This window comes from Mirounga leonina, unplaced genomic scaffold, assembly GCF_011800145.1.
Source record: "Mirounga leonina isolate KUSES-001 unplaced genomic scaffold, KU_Mleo_1.0 Mir_129, whole genome shotgun sequence".
Lineage (NCBI taxonomy): Eukaryota > Metazoa > Chordata > Mammalia > Carnivora > Phocidae > Mirounga > Mirounga leonina.
The window spans coordinates 75,164,723-75,184,449 of NW_023270323.1; the positions used below are offsets into that span (position 1 = coordinate 75,164,723).

General features: G+C 46.3%; 1 protein-coding gene across 1 annotated transcript; it reads right to left on the bottom strand.

Moving 5' to 3' along the window:
- Positions 1-836: 836 nt before the first annotated feature.
- Positions 837-19,681, bottom strand: LYAR (Ly1 antibody reactive). The gene is made up of 9 exons (XM_035005319.1): positions 19,526-19,681; positions 13,857-14,031; positions 12,390-12,504; positions 8,867-8,974; positions 8,656-8,739; positions 5,081-5,528; positions 4,666-4,752; positions 1,597-1,682; positions 837-1,153 (listed from the first exon to the last, which is right to left on the bottom strand). The coding sequence occupies exons 2-9, from the start codon at positions 13,976-13,978 to the stop codon at positions 1,019-1,021; spliced, it is 1,185 nt and encodes a 394-aa protein (XP_034861210.1). The 5' UTR covers positions 13,979-14,031; positions 19,526-19,681; the 3' UTR covers positions 837-1,018.
- Between the last annotated feature and the right edge of the window lie 46 nt (positions 19,682-19,727).

Here is a 19,727-nt window from a genome sequence, read left to right on the forward strand (position 1 = left end):
CTCCCCTGGCTCAAAAATGGTTACTGATCACGCGAACAGTAGTGCAGCAGCCCGAGGGAGCGTCTGCTGGGTGTCGGGCACAGTGCTGTGCGCTTTGCACTTACTAGCTCGTTCACTCACAGCCCAAGAGGCACCGTTCAGACGAGAAAAGGGAGGTTCAGAAAGGTTAACTATTAAAGGACCAAGCCAGGCCCAGACTCCAGACCCGATTCCAAAGCCTTCCTCCCTACACAGTGCCCCTGAATCCCATCGTCACAGCGGCACGTCCCCAAATCGGAATGGGACACGTCGCTGTTGAGCTCAGGGGGCAAGTAAGGGACTTGTGGGCAAAGCCTACTCCAATCTCAGCAAGTGGCAGGACACAGCTCTCCTCTGGCACCGCATACCGGGACTCAGAATACCATGTCCAAGAGCACTTCCATCCAGTCGGAGCCCTGGGACAACAACACAGCTAAGTGACAGGCTCTGTCTCAGGTGAGTGATTTCCCGTACGTGGTCACAGTCTGTCTCAGGCTGAAGCGGGACAGGGCAGGGCCACAGCGCGGACGGGGGACCGTCACAGACAAACCGCCTCTCAAGAGGGGGCCTTCTGGAGAGGCACAGACTGTCAAACACTGAGGACTGTTGTGACCATCTCTGGACCAAATACTACAACTCACATGTTTTAACGACACAACAAACCCACCCAAACCTCTAATTAAAACTGTATAGAAGTGATGCAGTTAAATACTTTTTTGTCTGACCAAAGGAGGAATTTTTTTTTGACTTGTCACATTTTTAAAAGTTTTCTACCATAAAAGTACTCTTTAAAGTACAATAATTTTCACCACCACAGATTTAGAATCTTGGGTAAGAATATATTTTCTCATAAAAGTTCTACCAAAAATAGACTTTTTCCTTAACTTAAAAATACAGCTTTGGAAAGCAAAATTGGGAGTTGTTATAATTCATTACATGTTTTATAAACAGCAGTGAAAGAAATCAACAGAACAGATTCAGTTTTTAAATATAAAAATGTTCATTTCAAAAGCTTGACTTTGTCCTTCAATAACTTAAAGGTGGGGTTCTTGCTGATTTTCTTGTTAAAGATGGCCAGGAGCTCCTCTTCAGACTTGTGATGTTCATTCGTCACCGCATAATACTGAGCTAAAACCTTCACAAAGAAAAACAATCATCAAATGGGTGATTTTTCCTGAGAATTTACCTAGAACGTTCTTTCTTTAACCCAGAAGGAGGCCAACAGTAAAAAATAAAAGGAACCCAGGTACTGGTAGCACAGGTGTGTTCTGTGGGAATCCAGACACCTGCACACATGGGAGCACCCCGCTGGGTGTGTGTTACCCCGAGACACAAAGTCAGACACAAAAACAGAAGAAACCACTGCTCTGGAATAAGCGAAAGAGAGCAAAATACCAAGAACAGTCATTTTCGAGTTAATATGGGAGGAGTTTAATTCGCTGAGGAGCTAGTGAGCAGCTCGGACGTCACTGAGATACAAACAAATGTGCAGTATTTTAGATTAAACAAACAAACTGTACATCTTAAAATAAAGAAGGGGCTCTCCCCAGCTTCTGTACCTGGGTTCCGGCGCCATACCTTTTTCCTTAGCTTTTTGATGGCTACTTCATTGTCTGGGGCCTGTTTCAGAACTGCTTTAATAGTTCCTTTCCAGTTGAACTTCCCTACAATATAAAGAATGATACGTCAAACATTTTGTTTTGGTGCGCTACCGGAGGGATAAAGAAACCACCTGGGTGACATCTGTTTGCCACCCAGGAAATGAACCCACCCTTGACGGTACCGACTAGCAGGTGCCTGACCTGTCCGAGCACAGTGGCCGAAAGCCTGACTCGCCTTCCAGGACTCGCTCTCAGAGGGAGCGGGTCATGGAGGCATCCTAAGTACCATCACCACTACAAGAACAAAGCAGGAGGAATAAGTTTCCCAGTCTCGAGACTTCTGATGCAGTTACAGTGATCAAGACCGTGTGGTATTTGTAAAGGGACAGATACACAGATCAATGAAACAGAATTAAGAACCAGAATAGAACTACACAAATACACCAAACTGATTTTTGACAAAGGCAGTTCAATGAGGTGAGAGCCTTCTCAACAAATGGTGCTGATGGACAAAGAAGTGAACCTTGTACTGAGTTTCATACTTTACATAAAAATCAACTCAAACGGGATCACGGGCTTAAGAATAAAATATAAAACTTTAAAACATTCAGGAAAAAATACAGAAAAAAAAAATCTTTGGGATCCCGGGCTAATAAGCAAACAGTTCTCAGACTTGGCACCAAAAGCATGACCTGTTAAACGGAAAATTACAAATGAGGCTTCATCAAAACTAAAAAATTTGCTCTATAAAAGATTCTGTTAATGGGGCGCTTGGGTGGCTCAGTCAGTTGAATGTCTGACTCTTGATTTTGGCTCCGGGTCATGAGATCTAACCTGTTCCTGGGCTCTGCATGGAGCGTGGAGCCTGCTTGGGATTCTCTCTCTCCCTCTGCCCCCCACCCCCCATCATGTTCTCTTTCTCTCTTTTAAAAAAAAAAAAGGGAGGGGCGCCTGGGTGGCTCAGTCGTTAAGCGTCTGCCTTAGGCTCAGGTCATGATCCCAGGGTCCTGGGATCGAGTCCCGCATCGGGCTCCCTGCTGGGCAGGAAGCCCTCTTCTCCCTCTCCCACTCCCCCTGCTTGTGTTCCCGCTCTCGCTGTCTCTCTCTCTCTGTCAAATGAATAAATAAAATCTTAAAAAAAAAAAAAAGGAAAAAGGAAAAAATTTTTAAAAGATTCTGTTAAGAGAATAAAAAGACGGGCGCCTGGGTGGCTCAGTTGGTTAAGCAACTGCCTTCGGCTCAGGTCATGATCCTGGAGTCCTGGGATCGAGCCCCACATCGGGCTCCCTGCTCAGCGGGGAGTCTGCTTCTCCCTCTGACCCTCCCCACTCTCATGCTCTCTCTATATCATTCTCTCTCTCAAATAAATAAATAAAATCTTTAAAAAAAAAAGAATAAAAAGACAATCTATAAACTGAAGAAAAAAAAAAAACTTACAAACCACATATCCCACAAAGAATTAGTATTTAGGACTGGATATGTAAAGAACTCTCAAATCTTTAACAGTAAGAAAGAAAACCCAATATGAAAATGGGCAGGAGACAGGAACAGACGTTATAATGAAGAGATAACACAGATGGCGCAAATAAGTACATGAAAAGGTGTTCAACATCATTAGGGATAATAAAATCACCCCAAGCTATTACTACATACACACTTACCAGAATGGAAAAGAAAAATAGTACCACCGCCAAAGCCTGGCCAGGACGTGGGAGAATGGGTGAGTCTGACACTGCTGGGGTGATATTGAACGGTACAGCCACTCTAGAAAATGCTGGCAGTTCCTTTAAAAGCTCAATATGCACTCACCACACCACACGGCAACTGCGCTCCTGGACATTTCTTCCAGAAAAGGCCATGTGTGCTCCACACAAAAACCTGTACCTAACTGCTGACACAGCTTTATTCGTAGCAACCAGAGACTGGAAACCCACACGTCCTTCAAGAGATGAACGGTCAAACAAACTCGTCCATCCATGCCATGGAGTAGGACTTAATGAAAGGACTGGATTACCAATTTGTGCAGCAACCTGGACATACCTCCCGAGAATAAGGCGGAGGGAAAAGAGTTAATCTCAAAAATTCACATACTAAATGATGCCATTTGGGTAACGTTCTGAAAGTACGAAATTACAAAAGTGGTGAGCAGATCAGTGATTGCTGGGGGCAAGTGGGGTGGGGGAGAAACAGACATGCTCCACCGGGCCCCCAGTGGGGCTCCCTGTGGCGGTGGGAACCTTCCTCTTGACTGCACTGATGTCAGCACCCTGGTGGAGACACTTAGTTGTGCAGGGTGTGACCCCTGGAAGAAACTGGGAAAAGGATACGTGGATACCTAGGTCTCTTTTTACTTCTTAAAATTGCAAGTGAATCTACTATTGTCTTAAAACAACAACAAAAAAGGAATTTAAAAAAGCCTCATAGGTTCCAAGTCAGGTGTGGGTGGATTCCAAGCTCAGAGGTCTAACCCAGCGTAGGCGGTTACTGAACCTCCATTAATAATAAAGCCTCCATTTCCATTGGAATCCTGGGGTCTCTTCTTGATCAGCAGGACCCCAGGGAATGCTTCGGGCCCAAGGAAGTAGGAGCAGCTCTGTGGAGGAGGCAGCATTTTAGAGGAACGATGAAGGCCAAGGACTGGATTCTGACAGGTACACATTCTGGCTGAGGGAGTTCCAAGCAAGGAGACGTGGGGAACAGCTAAGTCTGGGGGGCACTTCTAGGAGAGTAAGGGGGGCAGGGTCAAGGGAAGCAGGGAGAAAGGAAAGGGAACATGGTCTCAGAAAGCCATGCTGGGTTTATCTTCAGGTCCAAAGATCATGTATTTCGAGTCGAGTTTTACCCCTGAAGCCAGACAAGACACTGGAGAGTGACCCCCAGAGCTCTCCCCGGCTCCTCAAGAGCCACACGCTACCTGACTCTGCTCTGTCTTCCAGACAGTGCCTCTGGAGGGGAGGATCTGCCTGAAGGCCCCGGGTCATCTCCCTCTTCCCCACCCTGGGGGGGGGGGTGGGGGGCAGACCTCTCCAAATGACAGCAGTGATACCTTTTGCAGGAGCCTCATGGTTTTCCGGTTCTCCACCCTCAGGAGGTCCTGAGACCTTTCTCTGTTTCTTCTTAGAATTTGTGTCATCTAGGTAAGTAGAAAGATTTAAAAAAAAAAAAAAAGATTTGCATTTATGATAGCAGCTACTATTTAATGGAAGGCACGCACGGCCAAGCCGTGTACGTCTCCGCCACCTTGCCCACTGCCCAAGCAGCCCAGCACCGTGGGCTTCTCCTCCTCTACGTCATAGGAACACATGGCGAGTTGAGAGGTGCTCACTGGCCTGGTCTGAGCCCAAAGCTTATGCTCTTTGCCTTACTTGGTTCAAATGCGAGATCTAACAGATTGCACCCAGCCCCAATTCACTGCTTTACGATCTGCTTCACAAAGCCCAGAGCATACGCTAGCCACACACCTTCCGAGTGCTTCTGCTTTCTCTTCCCAGGCCGGGCTTTCGTGGGCTCCTCCTCGGCGTCTCCCGCGCGGGCCCCAGCTCCATCCTCGGCCCTGCCAGCGGCCCCCTTGGCCTTGCCCGCCTTGCTCTGGCTCTTCTTCCCTGCAGAGCCCGGGACCTCCCCTCTGGCCTCCTGCTCGGCCTCCTGGCCTATTTTGTGCTTTTTAGGCTTCTGATTCTTTGAATTCTCTTGGTGGTTTTCTAATTTTAGTTCTTTCTTCTCTTTTTTCCTATTCTTCTGCCTTTCTTCCTTCCTTTCTCTTTTATTCTTCTTCACCTCTGCTTGCTTTTCTGTGCTGTCACGTGTTCCAGAGGCTGGGACCTTGGCGGAGACCTCTGTGTGGGGCGGGCGGGGCAGGCTGGCCGCCTGGGTGAGGGACTGCTGGTCTTGACCCTTACTGACTGCTTCCTTATTACGAGGCAAAACCGAAAGACACATAAATACTCATTCCAGACCGTTGTTCACGTCACTGCACATGTCTACTGAGCAAATTGTTCCAAGAAAAATGTCTACTACTTACCATTTTATAACTCTGACCGCCCCCCCAAGAGCTAAAACATAGCAGTAAATATTATCAAATGGAAAAAAACTTCCCCCGGCCCACACGCCACCCTGCATTTAACAGACATTTTCATTCCACTGGAAAAGTGAAGAATCCTTATGTCACTTAAGCTAGACCTTTAATTTTAGTGAGCACTTAGGTGTGGCAGAAACCATGGGATTTACGCATCTGCAGACCTGGGTTCAAGCACCAGCTTGGTTAATTACTAGCCGGGTGACTCAGGGCAAGTTATTTATCTGCTCCGAACCAATTTCCTCACTGACAGAATGAAAGCTAGTAAGATGTACCTTATACAGCTGATGTATGAATAAAATGGGAAGTTATGGCATGAGCTAATAGCAGCTTACGGGGCTCAGTAAGTAGACTGAGGATGCTCAAATAAGCCACTTAACGTACAGAAAAGGTTCTGTAAACTCTGCAGTACTAGACAGGTCTCATCTACTCATTATTCTGCACAGAGGATGACCCTTGGAGGAAGGGTCTCAGGGACACGTGGAGTAAGGACGCAGAGGAAGCTAAGGAGCTACATGCCCTGGAGTAAGATAAACTTCCACCTGCTGCACAACCTTATTTGAGCCAGCACACAGATCCGACTGAGAACAGACTCCAGCAGAACGAGCCCCACTGTCTGCTGCACTCCCCCCCAACTCTGAACATATGCTGGTCTCCATGACAGCCCTTTCTCGAGATGGCCCCAGCACAGCCCTGAACTGCTTCGTGAGTCCTAACGCATCTGGACGGAGCTGCTGCAGGAACCGCTGGACTCCTCACCTAAGACCTGCACCCCAGTCCCATCTTCATTAGTTACTGGCCAGGTGATAGGCCAAGTCACCTCCAGTCTTCTTCCTTTGGGAGCCTGGGTCTCAAGGAGGGAGCTCCTACCCCCCAAACTGAGCCAAAAAGGACTGGCTTTGACTCACGCCTCATTCGGTGCTCAGCCCTGACTGAGAGCACAGCCCCCAGGAGAGGAACAATAAGCCTACTAGCTGCCGTTTCCCCAGCAGCTCAGGGAAATCAGCCAGGCCAGGCACATGGCGGGCGGGCAGGGAATGAGCTCAGAAACAGACTCAGGAGGACGAAGGGGGCAAAGTCGCCTCACTCCTGGCCTGCAGTCTCATTCCTATCTTATAGTCAGGCACTGTTAGGACCACTGAGAGCCACAGCCCTCAGCCTCCCTTCTGCCCAGTTCAGACCATGTCTCCAGCTGGTGCCTTCGCTCTGTACCCAGAGCGGGGGGATAGTCACCCCATCTTGCAGCCACTCGGTAATGGGTGGACAAACTCATCCCCCATCTTCTTTCTACTTCATTCCAGACTCTCTTTAAATGTGGTCTCTTCAGTGATGCCTTCGTTGACCCTCTTTCTGAAGAGAGCCCCTCCCACCCCGCACCCCTCCTCCTGCTTTCCATTTCTTCCTCGAGCTTCCCACGCCCTGTCCTGCTGTTCTGGCCCAGATCGACATACACAGTCATCTGTCCCACACTGGGACACAGCTCTGCGAGGGCAGGACTTCGGCCTGATTATGGCTGCCTGCGCGAGGACCAGGCGTGCTGTGCTGGGGCAGAGGGAGCCTCCCCAGACGAGGACACAGGGCCTCCAGCTGGCTGGATCAACACCTGGGGCAGAGTGGCAATAGCTGTGTTTTACAGAGCTCAGTTACCGTGAGCTGTGTACTGATTATTCATTTATTCCGTAATACACTCACGGTTTCAAAAGGGAAATCAGAAAAAACTTTTTTTTTGAACTTTGCAGTAAACTAAGTAATCCAAATCTTTGATTCTTACTTAAAAGTAATGGAAATAACCTTTAGAAGGCACGTGCCACAGAAATGCTAATTATATGACTGTGACGGTGCTCACTCGGGCAGCACACGGACTACAACTGGAATAATGCAGAGATTAGCGTGGCCCCATGCAAGGACAGCATGCACAGAACTGCTTCTAAGATTTCAAAGGCCCAATTTGTATGTCCTGAAAGAGACAAATGCCAGGACAGTTTCACTGCCCAAACTATTCTAGGTAAGTCAGTCAACTCCCAGCAACGTGAGTAGAATAAAATACGGTCAGAAAACCCCACTGTTGTTTTTAAAACTACTAATGATGTAAGTCTCCAAACGGGATGTAAGCTCCAAGTAGGAGCAAAATGCAAATGAATTAATGGGGAAAAAAATTTTAATTTAACAATGTCACGAATAAGGTGGCCACACAATATCAAACCAAGACTCTCTGCATGGAGTCCACATCTAGGGGTCTCTCAGATCGAACCTGAGAGGTGGTTAACTGAATTACTCCAGTGGGGTTCTCATTCCACAGAGGGAAGGAGACAGATGCTTAGCAGGCGCCCACTACCCACAAGCACCCACAGAAAGGGGTGCTTTCATAGCCTCAGCTGCTTTAATCCACGTATGGGGCCTTCTGTGAACCCCTCATCACCTAGAAGAACCCCTAGTCACTCCTATGTCCTCACTGTTTGTTCTCTTCATGGCACTGTCGCCACCTGAGATATTATACATTTTTTGTTGAGGGCCTGGCACAGATCAGGTGCTCACCAAGTACTGAATAAATGCATGAATAGGACTATCCATTTTTCTTTAAGACAAGGAAACTGAGGCTCAGAGAGGTTAAATAAAGTGCCCAAGATCAAACATTTGGCCAACAGCACAGCAGGGGTTCAAACCAGGTCTGTCAGACACCCAAAGCTCCTGCTCTTTCCAGTACATCCCACTGCCTGGTTTCTAAGCAAATTGTCTCATGTTAGCTGGTACCATTATCAAACATTGGGATTAAATACCTTTCTCTGCACAATAAGGAAATCTTCTCTGCAGTACATTCAGTTTATTCTTTCCCATAAATGAAGGCACAAAGAGGCTCTCTGAAAAAGAAGGCTGTCTTGACCTCCAAAAATAAGACATTCCCATTTCATTATTACTAATCACTTTTACCACACTGCAAATCTAAAATTAGATCTGACTTACATTGCTGGAAGCTTCAGAAAAGATATTCCACACCTGTTCCAGAATAGATTCATTATGAACTTTTAAACTGTTCTTCATCCAATTCTGTAAGGAACAAGGGAAAAAAAAACAAACACCCATTTGTTCCATTTTGACAGGTACATGGCATGCTCCATCACCAATGGGCCGCCACATATCCCCTCCATTTAGGGAAGGCACCGCAAATCCATACCTGAAATTTTGCCTTTTTCCTGGGAACGTTGTCAAAACCACTAATTTGCTCTAAAAGTTCTCTCACTTTGGGGCTGACATGGGGTCTTTTTACTAATTCATTAATTTTCTACAAAACGGGAAGATAAAACAAAAATAATAAACAACTGGTACAGGAGTTTCATGAAAGCCAAATTAAGTGTCCTTCCCATGGCTAGAGGTTTCTCATTCCAAGGCTAGATTTTACATTAATGTTGTCCATGCTTACAAATTCACCACAGTACTAGAAGTCCTAACCAGAGCAATTAGGCAAGAAAAAGAAATAAAGGCATCCAAATTAGAAAGAAGTAAAATCATCTCTGTTCATAAATAATTTTGTCTTACCTGTAGGACACCCTAAAGATTCCACAAAAAATCCCATTAGAACCAATAAATTCAGCAGTCACAGGATGCAAAATCCACACTTGAAAATTAAGTTCTAGATTTCTATATACTAACACTCTGAGAATAAAATTAAGAAAACAACTCCATTTACAATAACATCAAAAAGAATGAAATACTTAAAAATAAATAATCATTAAGGAGGGGAAAGACTTATATGCTGAAAACTGTAAACCTTATTGAAAGAATTTAAAGAAGACACAAATAAGGGCTCCTGGCTGGCTCAGTTGGAGGAGTGTGTGACTCTTGATCTCAGGTTTGTGAGTTCAAGCCCCACGTTGCATGTACAGATTACTTAATAATTAATGTTTTTTAAAAAAAGATGATTTAAAAAATAAAGAAGACACAAATAAATGGAAAGACATCGTGTGGGTTGAAAGACTTAGTATTAAGATGGCAATACTAACCAAAGTGATGGACAGATTCAAATGCAATCCTATGAAAATCCAATTGACATTTGTGGGGTTTTTGCAGAAACAGGAAACTCCATCCTAAAATTCACATGAAATCTGAAGGGACACCAGATAGCTACAATAATGTTGAAAAAGAATAAATCTGGAGGCCTCATGCTTTCTCAGCACAAAGCTGGCGTAATCGCAAAAGTTTGACACTGGCATAATGACGGACAGGTCAGCCAGTGCGAAAGGGCAAGTACTGTATGAGTTCACTTATATGAAGTCCCTAGAGTAGTCAAATTCAGAGAGAGAGAAAGCAGAATGGTAGGTGCCAGGGACTGGGGAGGAGGGGACATGAGGAGTTAGTGTTTGACAGGGACTGAGTTTCAGTTTGGGAAGATGAAAACGTTCTGGAGATGGATGGTGGTGATGGTTGTACAACAGTGTGAATGGACTTAATTGTATACTTAAAAATGGTTCAAGTGGTAAATGCTATGTCATGTGTAACTTGCAATTTTTTAAAAACTTGGAAAAAAAAAAAAATAAACCAAAAGTATCAAACAAAAATGACTATTACAGACTAGGAAATTACTTGAGGACCTAGACGACAAGCAGCATTAAGACCTAATAAATAAATCTGAAATGGCAAGAACAGAACAGAGATGAAAATTAAATTAGTGACCTAGGAAATGCTTACAGCAATCTCAGTGAAGGCAGAGGAGAAAGATAGTTATTAAAGCAAGGGCAATGACAGCACACAAGACAGATGGTCACCCATGAGCCAAGAGGACAAATCAATATAACATAATGCAGGACAATGGTCTGCGTTAGGAAAGAAAGCTACATATAAACAGACCAGAAAAAATGGATACAGGAGACTAAGAGAAGGGGGAGACAAAGACTCTGTAGGCCCTCAGGCAGAAAAACAAATCAAGACAATGACACAGGTGAACAAGGACGAAGTCACGGTGGCTGGGCACTGGCCAGAATGGCACGAGTGTCAGAAGAGACCAGGGCACTGGTGACAAAGCTCGGAGGAAAACACCGTGGCCCAAGCAAGCGGGCGACCTCTCCCTGACCCATCTATCCACTCTGTGAGCACAGAGACATCTAGAACGATGCTCCGAGAACAGTAACACTGACAGGATTCCAAAATTCTGTCTTTAAAACTAAGGGTTTAGGATTGAAAGAAAAGAACAAAACCCCCGAGTCCAGCTGTCGGGAGAGGTCACAGCCGGCTCGGTTTATTCTCCCAGCGTTCCACAGTTAGCCTCATCCATCTGTTCACACGGTCAGCTAGGGGCTCAGGGAGGAGTCCGACAGCTGGTGGGCAGGTGGACCAGGGCAGAAGCTGAAGGACAGCTCTTGATCTGGAATATAGTGAGAGCGCGACTGAAGCCTGACAGTTTACAGCAGGCCCTAGCAAACCTCTACTGTAAAGGGCCAGGTAGTACAGATTTTAGGCTTTGCAGATCACCTGGTTTCTGTCCCAACTACTCAGCGCTGCCCTGGTAGCTCTAAGTAACATACAACATGCAGACAAATGGGCATGGCTGTGGTGGGCTGCAGCCTGTGGACCCCTGCCTTTAGAGGATTTCATTCAAGACGTGGTAGAACTCCCACACCCAGGTACCGCAAGCTCGGGGCCTAGAATGTCATCTGTTTCTTGAGGGGGATCAAGATATAGTACGAGCCCAAAAGTGAGGCTGATGGTCGCCGGTCTAAATATCTTTGTTAAAAAAAGGAGTTTCTCAATCTGCACCGGGCACCTAGTTCTTTGTGAATGGAGGATTTTGCCTCCCAGGAGTTTGCCAACTCAGTAAGGTAGTGAATGCCAGAAAACTCACATTTAAACTCTAGCATTAAAGGGAGCTAACTATTATTTATTCGGATTCTAGGAGAATAGAGAATTTCCACGAAGATGGCATTTGTCTTTTCTTTCTTTTTTTTTTTTTTTTTTAAGATTTTACTTATTTATTTGACAGAGAGAGAAGAGGGGAGAGAGCACAAGCAGGGGGAGTGGCAGACAGAGGGAGAGGGAGAAGCAGACTCCCTGCTGAGCAGGGAGCCCGACTCGTGGCTTGATCCCAGGACCTTAATTTAAGATCATGACCTGAGCCGGAGGCAGACGCTTAACCGACTGAGCCACCCAGGCGCCCCTGTCTTTTCTTTCTCCTGCCTTCTATTCTGAATCCTTCCTGCTATCTGTTCTGTAAATGGTGGGTACCATCTCTCAGTGAATTAGGGATTTTGCTGCTTTTGCCATTTTTATTGTGCATGTTTCCATTTTATTTAAGTAGAAAATTACTTATATTTATGAAAATATCTTTATTTTGCCCGATTCTGATGACTGATAGGTGTGGCAGATTACAACATGGTTTATGTGATAAAAGCTGAATTATCACTAGAAGCAGATAAAGATTAGAAAGCTTCCATTCAGTCTCATAGCCAAGGAAAAGATAGTGAGAATTCTAAAACATTTTTGCGAGAAGTCTGCAAAACATATGGGTTAAAGACAAAATACACCGCAACTGTATTAACAGAGAAATAAAGAACTCTTTGTCATGATTCAGTTGTTCAAAACCTCATTCTGTTCCAAGATATGAGGTTTCTGCGTCTTGCCTGCACATATGATGCGGTTGTTCTTAGGCTTCCGGAGAAAGCGGAAGATGTCAGAAGAAGCTACCTGATGAATTAGAAAGACCTTACCTGAATCCATGCCTGCTGTTTAATATCGCCTTTGTGGGTTTTACCTTCATAACCTTTGCCACCATACTTCTGTTCTTCACTGATGCACTTGACGTGGTTTTTGTAGTCATCACCCCTTCAAAGTGATAGAAAGTTCCACCATCAGACTGGTTCTCCAACTGGAGGCTCCATCTGATGCTCACATGCTGCTCCTGCCTTCTGCACGCCACAGTTTTACTATGCTTATCACCTCCTTCCTCCAAACTGTTCAATATAAAGCCCGCCCCCAAACTGTCTACCCATTTTTATACAAATGTCTTAAACCCCACTGAAAGGCAGTATTTTTTTTTTTTTTTTTTTGGTCCTAAGTGAGTATATATAGAATATAAGAAAGAAAAGTAATTCTCTACAATGGGGTGGCTTTAGCTTAAGCAACAAAATCCCTATGATTTTCTGGTAATATAGTAGGCCGTCACTAATTCGTTGTAGAATAAGTTAAAAGCTGGAGTAAAATGGTGGTATCTCGTCACTAAAAAGTTCTAGATGTGCAAGTCTTGGCAAACAAGGAGACTCGGTTCTGTCTCCTACGATCATTTTGAAGCTCCATGGGATCCTTGGGGAAATGTTTGGGACCAGGTCCCCCAATGAAAAACAACCCAATTTTCACCTGTTTTAAAGATCAGGCTTCCTCCCAGGATTAGTTATGAACAAAGTCTTTAGCAGTTTCCAAAAGTTGTTTTTAAAAAATCACTGCTCTAGAATGAAATTAAAATGGACTTTTAGCAAATGTCATCCAAACACCACAGAGGACACTGAGGCCGATGCACCAAAAACTGCCTTTGCACGTAAACCGTGTGAAGCTGAAGGGGACTCAGCAGAAGACTGAGGTGAGCCGTCTGCAAATAATGACCCACCTCAGGAAAGAGTAGGCAAGCAAGTCAAAGATGTGTCCTGCCCCCACGCCCTAGTCCTCACCTTTCCAGAGACGCCTCAGTGGAAGTACATGACACACTCGGGGGCCAGGAGCTCACTCCTACCATCATCTGTGAACTTCTAGGGGGGCCAGGAGCTCACTCCTGCCATCATCTGTGAACTTCTAGGGGGGACCCAGTCTCCCCCGAGGCCCCCGCTACTGTGAATGAGTCAGCTCTTTTTCTGGTTTCTAAATCCAGCTCTTCAGTGACCAGCGCACCATACTCCTGAAGCCTTACGATGGGTGGTCACCTCTTAGGGTCTAGTAATGGTGGCTAGGAGGTGTCGCTGAGTGCCACCAACAGACCAAATACTCCAGACATCCTCAGCCCCCCTCCCTTTATCTTCTCTTTGGACCGTCCTTAGAAAGCAAATAGGCTGTAAAGCACTTTTTTTCTTAATTTCTTTCCTTAAACCTGCCTCCATTTTTTTTTTTTTTTAAGGCTTCATGGGGCCAGGGCTTCTAAAACTGGTCTGGACCTTTACTTTGATCTACATGAATTATGTAGAACTTACCAGAAATCTTTACCGCAGTCAATGCAAGACAGGCATTCACAGTTCCTGCAAATAGCCACATGCTTTTCCACTTGTACTTTCTTCACTGATTCACCACATGCATTGCATGTAAAAAATACCATTTTTAGCTAAATGGTGAAGTATTCTCTATCCAAGGCAGGTTTGAAGTCTTGTCCTAAGAGAAAATTAAAAGAAAGGAAAAAATAATTATCGTAATCTGAAACTTCTATTCCCAATAAACAATCATACAGCTCACTTTTCAACCATAATTTCACGTAAAATAGCTACAAAAAACAGAATCAAAGTTGATTAGCAAACTACATAAAACTCTACCAGCATGTAAGTGAAGTTATTACTAACAGTGATAGTGGCTGGCATTTGTTAAGCACATGCTTACCATGCGCAGGCCTGTTCTAAGAGCTTTATACATATTACCCTATTTAGTCTTCATAGCAACCCTGTGAGGGAAGGACTGTTACTGTGCACAATTTACATGGCGAGTGGACACAGAGATTAAGTTACTTCTCCAAGGTCACACAGTAGCAGACCCAGGATTTAAATTTGGCAGGCTGGCTCTCCGGAAGAAGTTTTAGGGGCATTAAGCAAAATGTCTTACCTTTTCTAATGTTAAGCTCGCTTGCCCGCCTCCCCCTTGCCTTTAGATGTGAACTGCCAAATTATTTCAGAACACAGTGAGTGGGGAATTCAGGAAGGATGTCTAAATGAAGAGGTCTAAATATTTCTGAAGAGGTCTTATATGAAATGACGAGGTCTAAATGAAGAGGTCTAATGAAGAGATCGAAATATTTCTCAAAGCACAGAAAACATTCACATAGGCATGACTGTGTATCCACAGGTGTTAAATATGAGGATGTGCCCCTCAGTTTTAGTGGACAGGGAGTAGGTGAGGGAGGGGCCACCTTCATGTGGCTTCTTATCAGATCAATAAAGAAGTGGAACCATGTATCAAGGTGTCCCAGCTGCTGGGCGCTGAATTACTGGACGGCATTCAGACCCACGTGTCCCAAGCATTGCTCCGAGATTTAGTATGTCTGTTGCAAATACATAACCACAATTTACAGATTTCATGGAAACACTCCTGTGCTCAACAAAACACAAATTCATCCAAAAGTATTACAGAGTCACAGTAACTTTCCATGGCTACATAATTTTTTAATCACTACATCCTTAAAGAATATTGTCATTTTATGTTATTTAAATAAATGAGTTTCACAGCAAAAATATTGACAACTGTTTGATCCAGCACCTTTTTCCTTCTTATTATAAAGGCGAAGGTGAGGGTCAAGTAAACTGGTGCACTCTGATTCGTATAGAAATCCTTCAGCACAGATGAGCAGTTGGGTTCACAAGAGAATTCCCATGCACGAAATCATGCTCTCTCTTCCACTCCCATGTTCTGGGTCACTGTCAGGGCTTTCCCTTGCCTTTAGCCTTGAATGGAAATGTACATCCTGGCTGCAACCCCAGGGTTTACAAAGGCCCAGCCGTCTCTCGTGGAAGCCTCTCGCCCTGTGGGGCACTGCTGGACATCAGCTTGCCTGATACGCTACATACAAAGGCAGGTCCCCGGCTCCGGGTTCCCCTGCACAGCTTGCCATCGGTGTGGCAAGGGAGGGCATGTGGTCAGCTGCAGCCTCGCACCCAATCCAGATGGAAGCGAACATGATTGTTCTGGGATGTGAGGCAACCACGACCATGTCCCATCTGGTTATCGTAAAGATGGTCAGCTAGTCACAAGTGCTGGGGAGCTGCCATCAAGTGGACTACGACCCAGCTCCCTCCAACCCGGTGTTCTGCAGGCCGCAGATGGACGCTCAATGGCAGACAACGAGATGGCCAGCTGCTCTGCCTCCCAAGGGGAGAACAAAGGCCAGAACGAGAACCAACATGTTATTCAATAGTCTGTGGGGGCACTTTTGTGTAAGAACGAGAGCAAATCGTTAATTCGTCACCAAGAAATGGACGGCCATTGTAACCACAAGGTACAAGCAGCTGCGTTAAGCCAAATTATCTGCTGAAAAATTTAAAAGTACTTTCATTATGAAATCCAATGATGAAAAATACCCCCTCGAACTTAAGCTATGGCCTAGAGCTTTCTGACTTTCATTGCAGAAGTCTGTTCTGTTTCTTGATTGAGGGGACGAGGGGAGGGGAGGTGATTTTGGCAAGCTTTGAGAGCCAATTGGGAGACTCAGTCTGTCACAGAACGTCAGGAATTCAAGGCCCAGGGAGGATGGCTGGAAACAAAACGTATCAACTAAAAGAAGCAAGTGATGTTGACAAAAAAGATGCTCGGAATATCTGTGCAAAACATGTTATCTCTCCGGGGATTAGCCATGCACGGTGTAAACGTCAATTCAGAAGAGGATTGGAATTTGGTCACATGTCCCATTGGAAAAAATACCCTTCGACCCTTTTCATTTGGTCTTTTGTGGCAAATGTTCACATTTAGAAATTTGTGGGGTTTTTTTTCTTTTTAAGCAGAACGGATAGCTTGTGGGAAAGTCACAACTCAGTCTCTCAGCGCCTCAGGGATTTTTAGAGCCCCCGCTGCATTTTTACACTTGATCTCAAATGGGGACAGTGTGGCCACCTGCTTGTTAACGAGATAAGGTTTATAAGGAGCTTACCCCTCCCTTATTTAGAGCCCTGAGGACACCACAGCAGTAGCCAAGAGTCACCTTGATGATGCCTCATATCTGAACACCTTTCCTGTATGCAGTAAACACGTGGGGGGGGGGGGGCTGCAAGGACAGCAAGCTCCGAACCATCCTAACTGCACAGCGGACAGGGTGGCCCAAGTCTTAGTGCAGGCTTAACAACTGCAGAAGCGTAAATGCTACAAGCTTACAAAAAGATGCCTTCTGAAAAGTCAGTCCCTCTGATGGAAGATAGCAAGCACTGCCTAGAACAAAAAATGAAACATACTCAAATTTCACAAAAGTAAATGTGAAAGAACTTTAAATAAACTTTCACATGGATATTTTTGGTAAATTTGTAACATTTACACTTCAGACACTTGGAAAGCTGGAAACAAGCTGTATTAAGACTTTTAGGACACCCTGTCTGCAGGGCTCAGATACTACACATTTCAACATTTAGTCCCAAGTGTAAAGACATGATGGCATTCTTTATGGGGCTGAGCCTAAATACGGATCCCCTTTTCCTTCCCTGGCTCCCCAACTCTCTGACGGCAAGGCCAGGTCCCAGTATAGCCACAGAGATTCTTTGTGCTCTTCCTTCTAGAGATGTGGACACATGAAAAGAGAAAGCAGTGTTCGTGCACTGGTCAAGAGCATACTCGGGTTCTCACCCCAGGTAAGTCACTGTAATTCATTTCGGCAGACCTTTGGTCAATGCCAAGTGTGCATCAGCATCCAGATACACCTGGGTGCCTTCCGCAAAGGAGACCAGTCAGTCCCTGTGTGAGCTTCTGGCTGTCTACTCATCTGTCTGGTCAACTTACTGAGCTCTCAGCAGATACCATAACCCAAGAAAAAGATGACGTATTACAAAATACGATCATTAGCTCTCCATACAGCCATTTCACATTAACAATCATAACTGCACCCAACACCTCCAGAACAGGTGTGATCACACCACCACCCCAGCATCTGTAAGAGAAAATGGAGGCTCAAAGAGGTTAAGTGATTAGGCTGGAGACACAGGGAGTGGGAGAGATAGCCTGACACAAGCCCAAGCTTCTGCCGTGCCTTGTCATCTTGTCATGTTTGTGGCCATTTGTTTGGCCATTACTCAGCATGTGGGACCCTGAGACCCTCACCCCAAAAGAAAAACAACAACAACAAAAAAAACAAAAACAAAAAAAGACCCTACAATGACCTTCCATTTTACACTGAAAGGATTCTAAGGTCCTCACACATTGAGCAAGGATACAACTGTGTCACAGTTGAAAATGTCAGGTGTTTGAAAATGAGGCTGAGTTGAGGCGAGCAAGTGGCAACAATAAGGGGCTGGGAACTTGAGAGGGACTTGGGGCACCTCAGGCTCCTCTTAACAGGATGGTGCCACGTTCTATTGAATGTTCTGTTGACTCAGGGCCAGAGATCTGAGCTGGAGCCTGCACCTGCCAATGAAAAATGACCTCAAGCTATCCTAACTTTCCAGATTCTGTTCACCTATAAAATGGGTCTAATATCTAATAGGAGATAGGAAAGATTCATCCTTACCCAATGGTAGAAAGGATTTCTTATGACCTATTAATTTGCCCATCAATGCTATTACCCCCGGTCCCCCCCTAAACCCATGTCTCTTAAACATGACCCTCACTCATCTAGCTTCATAAATTCACTCACCTCCTCTGGCTCCCCGCCCCATGGGGGCCTACTCTACCACCCTGTTCCCCAATACAAGGACCTCACCTTTAGTTCTGGAATTGCGATTTGGAGTTCTCTTTAAACCTTCCTGCCTCTACATTTTTATAGGGTTTATTTTTACAAAAACTACATTCACTATTCTCAAAACATTCTCTCACAGACATGTGCACACAAACCTAAACCCCACCACCACTGCTAAAACAGCCCACTTGGGGGGGGGGGGGCAGGCTGGCAACCTCAGCACAATCCCCAATGAGCCCCCCGTGACCTCCAACAAGTCACTGTCCCCTCTGAACTTCAGGTTCTCCCATCTGTGAAACAAGGGGTCAGGAGCCCCTTCCAGGGGTAGAATTCCAAGAAACCAAGAGTATGGTGCAAGGGAAGGACAGAGGAATACACACTGTCCACCATCTTGCCTAAGCCCCTGAATGTGAGGTGAGGAGGCTCTCCATGTGCATTCGCCCTATGAGTAGGTACATCCAGCTCCACTTAACAGATGAGCACAGGGAGGCTGGGAGAAGTTGAGCCATGTCTCTCCACCTCCCCACGCACTGCATCACCAGCATCCCTTCACTGGTGTAACATCCGTGGAAGTCTGCCACGTGTCAGACACTATGCTAGGCCCTGGGGGCCTGGGGGTGCTGTGTGGGTCCCAAGTGAGCCCTCTCAGGGAAGCGAGCCTTGCAAGTACACCCCACCTGTCTCCCCAGAGGGTAGGTGCTGCAGAAGATCCTGACATTTACTGGTCCGGGTGCCAAGCTCTGTCCTAGGCGGTTAATAAATTTGTGCTCAGGTACTCCTTGCAACACGCCTCCGAGTTAGGTTCTGTAGTATTCCCTTTTGATAGACCCAGGCACGGAGCACAAAACGATTAAGTAACTTGCAGAGGCCACACATGCAGTTAGTGGCAAACCTGGACTCCCAGGCAGTTACGTACAGCGGCCCTAAGTCGGAGGTCTCAAGCACTGTGCCCTAAGGCCTCCTCCTTAGGGCAGAGCTCCCCAAGCCTCGGGGAGGACGACAGCCTTGTCCCCAACACGCAGCATGCTGAAGCCCAGTCCCGCGGCGACCCCGGACAGAAGGGGTTCCCGGCACGAGGACCCTTCCGTCCTAAAACCGGGAAGAATCGGTCATCTTAAGCCCAAGCCTGCTTCCACCGCCCGGAGTACGAGGAGATCTGAAAGGGCCGCCGCCTCCTTCCGTGGGTAAGCCCAAGGAGGGGCTCTAAAGGTGGAAACGCAGGCGTCGGCCCCACCGCCCGCTCCTGAGCCCCAGCCTCCCGGGTCGGACCTCTGGGCCGCCGCCCCTCACCTCTCGGCCGGCGCCCGCCGACGGCTTCAACCCGCCGCGAGGAGCACGTGGAAAAGCCGCCGCCCGACCAGCGCCGCAGCCGCCTCCCTCCAGCTCGTCCCGGCGCAGAGCTCGCCTCGGGGCCGCCGCCCGCGCCTGCGCGCCGCGGCTGCCCTCCCGGCGGAAGTGACGGCCCCGGAAGCCGGGCGCGGATCCGGCCGGC